Raw genomic sequence first — 12098 nt, forward strand, 5'->3', positions numbered from 1 at the left:
CGGCGAGCAAAGCCTCACAGCAGTTTAACATTTACTGATTTGATGCAAACATTTCTCTGTCAACTAAACCTTGGTTCTATAAGACTAATATATGTGTATATACAGTATATATATATATTAGAGCTGTCAGTTAAACGCGTTATTAACGGCGTTAACGCAAACCAATTTTAACGGCGTTAAAAAAATTATCGCGCGATTAACGCAATTGTTTTATTAAAAAAAATAAAAATATATAATAATAATAATAATAATTCTTTGGCTCAAAACAAAGAAGCAGTAGCCTGACTGCTATGTTCAAATGACATTTGTTCAAAGCAGTCGTTTAATTGCACTATAGGCTCTTTTTTTGTATCGTCCTGTTTTGATCAGTATATGCCAATGTTGTTATCAATAAAAAATTATTTGCACAAGGCAAGCCGATGCACTTCACCATGTTGATAAGAGAATTAAAATGAGAAGAATTATGGGACAAAAAAATCAAGGGATATTTAGCATAGAAAAAGAATTCGCGATTAATCGCGATTAATCGTGAGTTAACTATGACATTAATGCGATTAATCACGATTAAATATTTTAATCGCTTGACAGCTCTAATATATATATATATATATATATATATAATATAGGTGGACGTACACTTTCATGCATTTTAAAGCTGCTGCTGCCTGGTAGGTTTAACCCTAACCCTGGTAGGTTTAACCCTAACTCTGGTAGGGTTTAACCTAACCCTGGTAGGTTTAACCCTAACCCTTGTAGGTTTAACCCTAACCCTGGTAGGTTTAACCTAACTCTGGTAGGTTTAACCCTGGTAGGTTTAACCCTAACCCTGGTAGGTTTAACCCTAACTCTGGTAGGTTTAAACCTAACCCTGGTAGGTTTAACCCTAACCCTGGTAGGTTTAACCCTAACTCTGGTAGGGTTTAACCTAACCCTGGTAGGTTTAACCCTAACCCTGGTAGGTTTAACCTAACCCTGGTAGGTTTAACCCTAACCCTTGTAGGTTTAACCCTAACCCTGGTAGGTTTAACCTAACTCTGGTAGGTTTAACCCTAACCCTGGTAGGTTTAACCCTAACCCTGGTAGGTTTAACCCTAACTCTGGTAGGTTTAAACCTAACCCTGGTAGGTTTAACCCTAACTCTGGTAGGGTTTAACCTAACCCTGGTAGATTTAACCCTAACCCTGGTAGGTTTAACCCTAACTCTGGTAGGTTTAAACCTAACCCTGGTAGGTTTAACCCTAACTCTGGTAGGGTTTAACCTAACCCTGGTAGATTTAACCCTAACCCTGGTAGGTTTAACCCTAACTCTGGTAGGGTTTAACCTAACCCTGGTAGGTTTAACCCTAACCCTGGTAGGTTTAACCCTAACCCTGGTAGGTTTAACCTAACTCTGGTAGGTTTAACCCAAACCCTGGTAGGTTTAACCCTAACTCTGGTAGGGTTTAACCTAACCCTGGTAGGTTTAACCCTAACCCTGGTAGGTTTAACCCTAACCCTGGTAGGTTTAACCCTAACTCTGGTAGGGTTTAACCTAACCCTGGTAGGTTTAACCCTAACTCTGGTAGGGTTTAACCTAACCCTGGTAGGTTTAACCCTAACTCTGGTAGGGTTTAACCTAACCCTGGTAGGTTTAAACCTAACCCTGGTAGGTTTAACCTAACTCTGGTAGGGTTTCTCACTACTGTGTGCTAGAATGACCCCTCTTGAGTTAGCTCACTATTTGACATTCTTCACGTTTAATAACTGTTCTCTAAAACAGAATTAATTGTCCTTAAATTAAAAACATCTCCATTAAAAGCTAACATAAAATATCACCAATTAATAAGGATATGAAAACTTTAGTTGATTATAGTTGTTTCTTAAGTAGTGGTTTGTTTATGATAAATCATGTGGAAAATGAAACTCCTCCTATGACCTGAAATATGCAGCTACCTTGTCTTTCAACATTCGGAGTAAACTAAATTGCCATTATTCAAGTAGTCATATAAATCATAAACCAACCAAGACCCAAATGCATACATGAGGATTGGAAATTAGTGTTTGTGTGTCCCTGACCTTGGAGTGACCTCTGGATTAAATTAAAATAAAATAAATTAAGAGATGGATGAAGATAAAAATAGAAATGAAAGAGAATCGAAGAAAAGTCTCCTATAAATAACCTCTTCACAGACTTGACATGATGGTGTTGTCGATGGATCGACAGCCGATCAGCCCTCCCCCCTGGCCCAGTGGGCTCTCCTTTACCTCCAGATCTCCTTAGGGTCCAGGGTTTCCTCACATGCCGAGCAACTCCTACTTTAAGTTACATAACAGCAGAGTGCAGCAGGGATGTATTCCTGTTAGCCGAAGCAACATGAAAGTTGGGACATGATGTTGGCCTCTTCTCCCCGTTTGGTATCATGAGGAACGCTCATATATATATATATATTAGGGGTGTAACGATTCATGCGATGCATCGATGAATCGACTGTCAGTCCTACCGATTCAACTAAATCGATCTGCTAAAATAAATAAATATAATTAATTACTTTGGCTTCACCAATAATCGATATAAATGCTTTAAATCGTATGAATCGATTATGAATAATGTTTTAAGACTTAGTTTACACGTTTATTTTGTGAAGTGCAGCTCGGTAATCCGTAACTCTGTCATCAGCTAGTCGGCTTGCAAGGAAGTCCCACAAGAGTTTTTTTTCTCCCTCACCCTCTACTGGAAATCCAAAGTGTGGAAGCATTTTGGCTTCGCAAAGAATAATGGTAAAATTGACAAGGGGTGTCACATTATTGCATGTTTATTTCACGGATGTAGAATTTTGGTTAAAAGTTACTGAATAGAATCGTGGTTTACAGAATCGAATCGAATCGTTCCAAAAAATAATAATTGTCCTTGAATCGAATCGCCAACTACTGAATCGTTAATCGAATCGAATCGTCTAAAGCCAAAGATTCACACCCCTAATATATATATATATATGTATATATAGATACATAGTAATCAAATCAGCTTTTGTTTTCCATTTTGAAGGGGCAACGTGCGGTATGAAACATCAGTAGAAATAAACCAAAACGTGTAGAAGGAGAAGCGGAGGAATGTGCGAGTGCATCTCACAGATGCATTGTTATGGATTCTCCCCGGCAGGACTCTCACCTCTGTCTGTGTGTATGTGTGTGTTGGATTAGCAGGGCTCAGAACAGATTAGATAATTATAGACACCTGAAGTCTAAGCTCGCTGTGTGCTGTCAGGTTGTGCAGCATGAGGTTGTCTTGGTTAAGAGCGAGGAGGAGGAGGAGGAGGAGGAGGAGGAGGAGGGGGAGGGGGAGGGGGAGGAAGAGGAGGAGGAGGAGGAGTAGAGCAGGCATGATGAGCAAAGGACAAATAGTTAGCCATGTGTCCTGACAGCCTCTGTCTCCGCTGCGGTGAACAGAACAACTCCGACTGCTCAGCATTAATTACTGACAGTAACCTGAATAAGATATGCCTAGCTTCCCTTATCTTCAGATGCAGATGCAGGGACAGTCAGAGTTTTCTCTCAGGGGAATAACGTCTGGAGGTCATTATCTCCTGCAGAAGGCCAATGCATGGTCCTATTCCTCACAGTCATTTAACAATAGGGTGAGTCCCCAGTACAGCAGATTATCAGGTCTGTGGGGAGAGGGGTCCGCACTCCCCTCATGTGGTCCAAACACGGTCCCCATGGTAATAGCAGGACCCGGAGCATAACGCAGCGCTCCCATCGCTGGCTCCTCACAACAGGGCTGCTGCTGTCACGGCGTCATGGTGACTGAACGGAGGCACTGCCCTCTCGTCTCCGAGGGCCGGAGGAGAGAGGGCTGTTAATGACATCACCTCCTCACCGCCCTCTCTCGCAGTGCGGTCGGCCCGCATCAATTGAGGGAATTGGACTGTGCTTGCCGGTTGCAATCTTCTCTCCAGCAGACCTCAAGGGGCCCCGTCGGTGTCGAGGGACATATATCCCCGTTCATAGAGGCCATCCTGGAGGTTCACATGGGTAACATGTCGAATGATGCGTCCTTTATCAGTGCGTTCCTTCCTATTTTGTCTGGAAGATGCACATTTGATAAAGGCTCTCCTTGAATTCAGCCCTTACTTTGAGAAATAGCCTTGAGTTATTATTACTGCATCATTTCTTATCCGGGCACTGTAGCAGGCCGTCCTTTGCCTTCTACAACAAGCTCTCCGGTCTGCAGGTCTCAGGAGGGGGTTAGGGTTAGTGTTAGGGTTAGGGTAAGGGTTAGGGTTAGGGTTTGCCTTTTACAACAAGCTCTCCGGTCTGCAGCTCTCAGGAGGGGGTTAGGGTTAGGGTTAGGGTAAGGGTTAGGGTTAGGGTTTGCCTTCTACAACAAGCTCTCCAGTCTGCAGCTCTCAGGAGGGGGAGGGCTCCAGCCCGACCTGCTCATTATCAATTCAGTAACTACTCACCAGATGAAAGCACTTAGTTTGTGTTTTATAGACGATGCTGCTGCACATTGCATAAGTGAATACAAAGAAGGCCTAAAATTAATAAACAGGAGTATTAATGTATGCATGAGATCTAGTTTTCACAATATCCACGATTCAACAGAGGGAGCATTGCGCTGGTATGAAACTGTTGCGTTTGGTTTTGCCATTGTGACACTGGCAAAGCTACCAGTGTCAATGGCAAAGCTACCAGTGACACTGGTAGCTTTGCCAGTGTGACACTGGCAAAGCTACCAGTGACACTGGTAGCACTTTTGGAATAACTGGAGTTCTGGGCAGCAAAGGCCTTTCGTTATCTGATAGATGGAACCAAGGTTCCGAGGTTGATTTGCACATTGTCATCCGCGTATAATTAGTTATTTTCTAATATGTGTGTTTTGGTCCATGCAACACTCCATCCTTTGGAAGTCCAGGTTTCGTCGTGTGGGACCTTCTCAGTCTCGAGATACGCATCTATCTTCTTTTTGGAAGGATTAGACGAGGAAGGAGGAAAATGCCCAGCGAGGATTTTCACTTACTTCCTCGGACTAAGCTTTGTTGATGGGCGGTTGGCTCCACCTTCCTCCCTGGAAGACTCCAGCAGACAGGCGGGTGAGCCAGTTCACCTCTTCACCGCCGGTTAGGAGAGCAGACGTCCAGGCCGCTCAGAGTCCTCCACTCAGAGCATCGCTGGATACGGCGCTGCACGTCTGCGGGCATTTGGCGGCCTTTTGTTTCACAAGTTGAAGGAACCCAACTGAAGGGCTTAGAGAGAGGAGCGCACTTGAAGGTGATATTCGGACTGGATTTACCAATGGATCAGACATGATTTGGTTTGTTTCTTCAGGGATTCTCATGGCTTTGTAGTCACTCGCAAATCCCCTTTTTTTCAATTCCAAGCAACAACAGACAACTCTGGGTAAGCAATGCTGCAAGTGCCTCTGTCTCTGTTGTTGTTGTTGTTGTTGTTGTTGTTCAGTATAGAGTGCATTATCGGAAACACTCCTTGACTTTCAGCCAGACCTGTTATTCTACCCTGCTATAAATAAGAATATTATGACATTGATGCATTTGCACACAAAGAAATGTTTTGGCGAATTTGTCTTGTGTTTTTCAAACTTGAATCCTATTTGACTTCCCCTCACTCTTGATAAGTGGTCATTATTCAGGAAGAAGGAGTACGCTTACTCCGTGCTCTCGGCTTGGCTAACCCCGGCCCACAGAGAGAGAGCTTCTGATGATTACTGAGCCAGCGCGGGAGGGGGGGTACTCTAAATGGTCGATAATTATCAGGCAGATAATTTCATTTGTTGCAGAGGAAAGGGATCACTACATTGTATATATGTGTGTGTGTGTGTGTGTGTGTGTGTGTGTGTGTGTGTGTGTGTGTGTGTGTGTGTGTGTGTGTGTGTGTGTGTGTGTGTGTGTGTGTGTGTGTGTGTGCGGGGGTAATGATTATGCGGGCGGGGTTGTCAATATTTTGGTGGCGTCTTGGTGGCGGCAGTGACCCCTGCGGTCTGATCCCGCTGTAATCTGAGGGGCGGGGCCAGCTGGTTCGTTTGATGGCTTGACTCTTCGTGTGCCGCCCCTCTCGCCGTTACGCAACTCAATCAGCTGTGTTCTGGGCTAATTGGATCCTCTTTAGAGGGCTTACTCTCATTAGAGCTCAGGCTGTGTGTATGTGGAGGCTGCCCTGTCCGCCTGTGGAATATTTAGTAGCTCCTAAAAAAGCTTTGGCCGTTTTGTGGTCAATTTGTTCTCCGCTGTCATGGGACGTAGCCTCTCATTACCACTTAAAAATGGCAACAAACAAACTATAATTGTCCTCTTTATAAAAACCTTGAATGGTCTCTCTCTCTCTCTCTCTCTCTCTCTCTCTCTCTCTCTCTCTCTCTCTCTCTCTCTCTCTCTCTCTCTCTCTATATATATATATATATATATATATATATATATATATATATATATATGAATGCATATAGTATTGCGGTGTAGATCTGTGTATAACTGTGGAGGAGTCCATTGAGCCGAGGTGCATGTGTTCAGCCTTAAGCCAGGTGTAGAGCGGCAGGGAGCAGAGCTCCTGACGGCTGACCGTTGATCCGGTGACCAGCGAGGGCTCCGAGGGTTCAGGTGTATTAGAGTTACGTCATGGCACGGCACCGCGCTGCTGCAGGGATCTGAAGGGGGGGGGGGGGGGGGGGCTCTGAGCTACAGCCTCTCAGTGAGACCACAACAAACAACGAGACCTCAGGGGTAAAGCGGTCAGCTTCTCCCAGGAAGAGCGTTGAAACATAATCAGATCATATCATTTGAGGATGGACAATCTTGCAGATGTATTTTACTTTTCAAAAGGTTCTTTGGATTGTAAAAATGCTAATGTGGAAGTTGTTAATTATAATATAATCACCATCTTCTATGAACACCCCATCTCACGTGAGGCCTTTATTGTGCTGAGCTCGGCCTGAAGCTCCCCGAGGGGGGGGGGGGGCCCCCGTGGCCCCACAGACATTAACCCGGGGTGGGGGTCCCCGAGGCCCCCCAGACATTAACCCGGGGTGGGGGCCCCTGAGGCCCCACAGACATGAACCCGGGGTGGGGGCCCCCGAGGCCCCACAGACATTAACCCGGGGTGGGGTCCCCAGGGTGGGGGCCCCCGAGGCCCCACAGACATTAACCCGGGGTGGGGGCCCCCGAGGCCCCACAGACATTAACCCGGGGTGGGGGTCCCCGAGGCCCCCCAGACATTAACCCGGGGTGGGGGCCCCCGTGGCCCCACAGACATTAACCCGGGGTGGGGGCCCCTGAGGCCCCACAGACATTAACCCGGGGTGGGGGCCCCCGAGGCCCCACCGACATTAACCCGGGGTGGGGGCCCCCGGGGTGGGGTCCCCGAGGCCCCCCAGACATTAACCCGGGGTGGGGGCCCCCGAGGCCCCCCAGACATTAACCCGGGGTGGGGGCCCCCGAGGCCCCCCAGACATTAACCCGGGGTGGGGTCCCCGTGGCCCCACAGACATTAACCCGGGGTGGGGTCCCAGAGGCCCCACAGACATTAACCCAGGGTGGGGTCCCCGTGGCCCAACAGACATTAACCCGGGGGGGGGGCCCCCGTGGCCCCACAGACATTAACCCGGGGGGGGGGGGGCCCCGTGGCCCCACAGACATTAACCCGGGGGGGGGGGGGGGCCCCCGTGGCCCCACAGACATTAACCCGGGGGGGGGGGGCCCCCGTGGCCCCACAGACATTAACCCGGGGGGGGGGCCCCCGTGGCCCCACAGACATTAACCCGGGGGGGGTGCAGCGCTGGGCGTCTTGGAGCCATGCGGGGGTTTGCTGTTCATCAGTCCTCACACTCGCCCCACTCTGAATCCCTTCGTCAACCCGTTTATGCTTCATTCTTTCCCCTCCAACCCTCCAGTGAACACTTTCAAATAAATGCTTCAAAGATTGATTAAGTCATGTCTGGCGACGTGTCCTTCTCGGCTCTGTTCCAGGCTCTCTCTTCTATTGTTCTCCTTATTCTCCTTTTGACCAACTTCAGTCTCTCAGACCGCATGCATTCTCTTTTAAATGACTCGCTTTGGGATAGACATCGAATGCAAGATGGGAGGCCATCATCTATCGTTCCATCAACATGCAAGGCGCTGTAAAGCCCAGGTTCTGCCATCAGGTGCAGCAACATATAGATATAATATAATATATGGATAATTATTCCTTTTTGTCCCATTGTCATTTAGTTTATTTGTATTGTAGCTAATTTGGTTGAACCACACAATGAGGTGTCCTTAACCCAACTATGTTTCCCAAATGAAGGATGTTTGCATCGACGGTGGAGCCCCAGAACACGTCTGCATAAAGGGCTTCTCATTTCATATTTGACCTAAATGAATCAGAGAACAGGAAACGTAATTGGAGCTCAATTATATCTGACCACACATTTCACTCTTAAATGTACCCTACAGTTGCTGTCCGTCTTCGATAAGGTGAGGCAGCCATACAATTATGGAAGAACTTGTTTCAATATTTCAGATTTGCATCCGAAATTCTAAGAAATGGATGAGGTTATTAAAAGTGTAGCCAGAGATACCTCCAAAATATGAACTCAAATAACCACGGACATAGCATCAACAAATATAGATATGTATTATGTCTATATATATGGAGGCTTCTTAACATGTAGGTGTCTTCCGATGGTTACCCGAGATCATTCCCTCAAACAGCTGCTTGATGTCCACACAGCCGGGGGGGCAGGGGGAGACAGGGGGAGACATGGGGAGACGGAGAGGAGATATAGGGAGGAGACGAGGGGGGAGACGGAGGGGGGGGAGGGACACGGGGGGGAGACGAGGGGGGAGACGGAGAGGAGATATAGGGGGAGACAGGGGGCGACATGGGGAGACGGAGAGGAGATATAGGGAGGAGACGAGGGGGGAGACGGAGGGGGGGGAGGGACACGGGGGGGAGACGAGGGGGGAGACGGAGAGGAGATATAGGGGGAGACAGGGGGGCGACATGGGGAGACGGAGAGGAGATATAGGGAGGAGACGAGGGGGGAGACGGAGGGGGAGGAGGGACACGGGGGGAGACGAGGGGGGAGACGGAGAGGAGATATAGGGGGGAGACAGGGGGGCGACATGGGGAGACGGAGAGGAGATATAGGGAGGAGACGAGGGGGGGGAGGGACACGGGGGGGAGACAGGTGTAAGACAGGGGGGAGACGAGGGGGGAGACGAGGGGGGAGACGGAGAGGAGATATAGGGGGGAGACGGGGGTGGCAGTCCGTCCTGTCCCAGGACAGATTACGGTCGGCCCCATATGAGCTAAAAAGCTCATTCTGCAATACTTTCATAGTCAGGATGAGTCAGAAGTTGATGTTGTTTTTTATAGAAAGGTCATTGTGTCTTAAGTGGAAGCTAATGTCTACTCCATCAGATGGCCGCAGCAGGCGCCTTCAGCCTCCCTGCTGCGTTCAGTAACGCTCATTCATTAACCAGGCTGGGCCGACACACCGGATCAGAAGCCGTACTGTAAAGTGAACCCTGCAGGATCGTCTCCCTACTAACTGCTCTCTCCTCCTCTCCTCACTCTCTCTCCTCCTCCTCCCCTCCTCCCTGTCTCTCCTCCTCCTCTCCTCCTCTCCTCCTCTCCTCCTCTCCTCTCCTCCTCTCCTCCTCTCCACCTGCGCCTCCTCTCCTCCTCCTCCTCTCCTCCTCTCCTCTTCCTCCTCCTCTCCTCTCCTCTTCCTCCTCATCTCCTCCTCTCCTCTCCTCTCTTCTGCTCCTCCTCGTCCTCCTCTCCCGCTCCCCTCCTCCTCCTCTCCACCTCCTCTCCTCTCCTCTGCTCTCCTCTCCTCCTCCTCCTCCTCCTCTCCTCTCCACTCCTCTCCTCCTCCTCGTCTCTCCTCCTCCTCTCCTCCTCCTCCTCCTCTTCCTCTCCTCCTCCTCCTCTCCTTCTCCTCCTCTCCTCCTCTCCTCCTCTCCTCTCTCCTCCTCCTCTCCTCTCCTCCTCCTCTCCTCCTCCTCGTCTCTCCTCCTCCTCTCCTCCTCCTCCTCCTCCTCTTCCTCTCTACTCCTCCTCCTCCTCCTCTCCTTCTCCTCATCTCCTCCTCTCCTCCTCCTCTCCTCTCCTCTCTCCTCCTCCTCTCCTCCTCTCCTCCTCTCCTCTCCTCCTCCTCTCCTCTCCTCTCCTCCTCTCCTCTCCTCCTCCTCTCCTCTCTCCTCTCTCCTCCTCCTCTCCTCCTCTCCTCTCTCCTCCTCCTCTCCTCCTCTCCTCCTCTCTCCTCCTCCTCTCCTCCTCTCCTCTCTCCTCTCCTCTCCTCCTCCTCCTCTCCTCCTCTCTCCTCCTCCTCTCCTCCTCTCCTCCTCCTCTCCTCCTCTCCTCCTCTCCTCTCTCCTCTCTCCTCCTCCTCTCCTCCTCCCCTCTCCTCCTCTCTCCTCTCCTCTCTCCTCCTCTCCTCTCTCCTCATCCTCTCCTCCTCTCCTCTCTCCTCTCTCCTCTCTCCTCCTCTCCTCCTCTCCTCTCCTCCTCTCCTCCTCTCCTCTCTCCTCCTCCTCTCCTCTCTCCTCCTCCTCTCCTCCTCTCCTCCTCTCCTCTCCTCCTCTCCTCTCTCCCCTCTCCTCCTCTCCTCCTCTCCTCTCCTCCTCTCCTCTCCTCCTCCTCTCCAGTGCCAACATGCAGAAGCAGGTGGAGGTGAGGATGCATGAGAGCCAGCTGGAGCCGGTGGAGAAGACCGAGGAGTCGGCGTGCGGCGGCTGCTGCGACAAGATCATGAACAACATGGTGCTGACGCTGACCATCCTGGGTAAAGCACCACCAACACCACCACCACCACCTCCATCACCACCACCACCATCACCACCATCACCACCACCACCATCACTAACACCACCACCACCACCACCAGCACCACCTCATTCACCACCACCTCATTCACCACCACCACCATCACCACCACCACCGCCACTAACACCACCACCACCACCACCACTAACACCACCACGAGCACCACCTCCATCACCACCACCACTTACACCACCACCACCACCACCTCCATCACCAACACCACCACCGCCACTAACACCACCACCACCACCACCACTAACACCACCACCACCAGCACCACCTCCATCACCACCACCACCACCACCACCACCACCACCGCCACTAACACCACCACCACCACCACTAACACCACCAGCACCAGCACCACCTCCATCACCACCACCACCACCACCACTAACACCACCACCACCACCACCAGCACCACCTCCATCACCACCACCACCACCACCACCACTAACACCACCACCACTAACACCACCACCACCACCACCTCCATCACCAACACCACCACCGCCTCTAACACCACCACCACCACCACCACTAACACCACCACCACCACCACCACCACCACCACTAAAACACTCCACCAGCCCCCCACCAACACACCACCTTGTCTTCTCTAACATTTCTTTAACGCAGAAATAGTGCTGACATGCTATAGGCCACGGCTGTAATGAAGCATGACACCTGTGTTTTTCTCTTTGTCTCTCACTCTCTCTCTCTCTCTCTCTCTCCCCCTCCCCCCCTCTCTCTCTCTCCCCCCCTCCCCCTCCCCCCCCTCTTTTGCTCCCCCCCTCCCCCTCCCCCCCCTCACTCTCTCGCTCCCCCCCATCCCCCCCCTCTCTCAGGTGTGTTTCTGGGCTCCATCTCCGGCATGCTGCTGCGTCACATCGCTCCGCTCCCCCCTGACGTGGTCATGATCATCTCGTTCCCTGGAGAGATCCTGATGAGGATGCTGAAGATGCTGATCCTGCCGCTGGTGGTGTCCAGTCTGGTCACAGGTGGGAGAGGGTCTAACGAAGGGCCCCCACAGGGCAACGGCTGGTTTATCTATCACACAGAGATGGTGACGGTAGAACAGCAGTTATCATGAAGTGAAACGATGAGAGGGACGACTGCTGCCGATGAGCCCATTTCTCTGTTTGCTATTAAGACATGTGACAGAATATATAAGGAAACTCTTTTTTATTTAGATCTCAGTTACTTGGGGAGTTATACACACAGCAGAAACAATCTGCTCTTCCATTGTTTGGTGTTCTATGATCATAGATCCTTGCAGAGGTGTCAAAAGTATT

The 12098-nt window shown here is 50.2% G+C and overlaps 1 protein-coding gene across 1 annotated transcript; it reads left to right on the forward strand.

Annotated features, from left to right (window-relative positions):
- The first annotated feature begins 4962 nt into the window (after positions 1–4962).
- LOC132472361 (excitatory amino acid transporter 2-like) lies at positions 4963–11896 on the forward strand. Its single transcript, XM_060071953.1, has 3 exons — positions 4963–5379; positions 10626–10762; positions 11652–11896. Exons 2-3 carry the CDS (start codon positions 10633–10635, stop codon positions 11894–11896), a joined length of 375 nt encoding a protein of 124 aa, XP_059927936.1. The 5' UTR covers positions 4963–5379; positions 10626–10632.
- The last annotated feature ends 202 nt before the right edge of the window (positions 11897–12098 follow it).

The sequence above is a fragment of the Gadus macrocephalus genome, chromosome 14 (genome assembly GCF_031168955.1).
Source record: "Gadus macrocephalus chromosome 14, ASM3116895v1".
In the NCBI taxonomy this organism is placed as follows: domain Eukaryota; kingdom Metazoa; phylum Chordata; class Actinopteri; order Gadiformes; family Gadidae; genus Gadus; species Gadus macrocephalus.

Coding starts and splice junctions, on each gene's coding strand:
- LOC132472361 (XM_060071953.1), top strand. CDS start 10,633: ATGCAGAAGCAGGTGGAGGTGAGGATGCATGAGAGCCAGCTGGAGCCG. Junction 10,763..11,651: donor GCTGACGCTGACCATCCTGG/GTAAAGCACCAC, acceptor CCCCTCTCTCAG/GTGTGTTTCTGGGCTCCATC.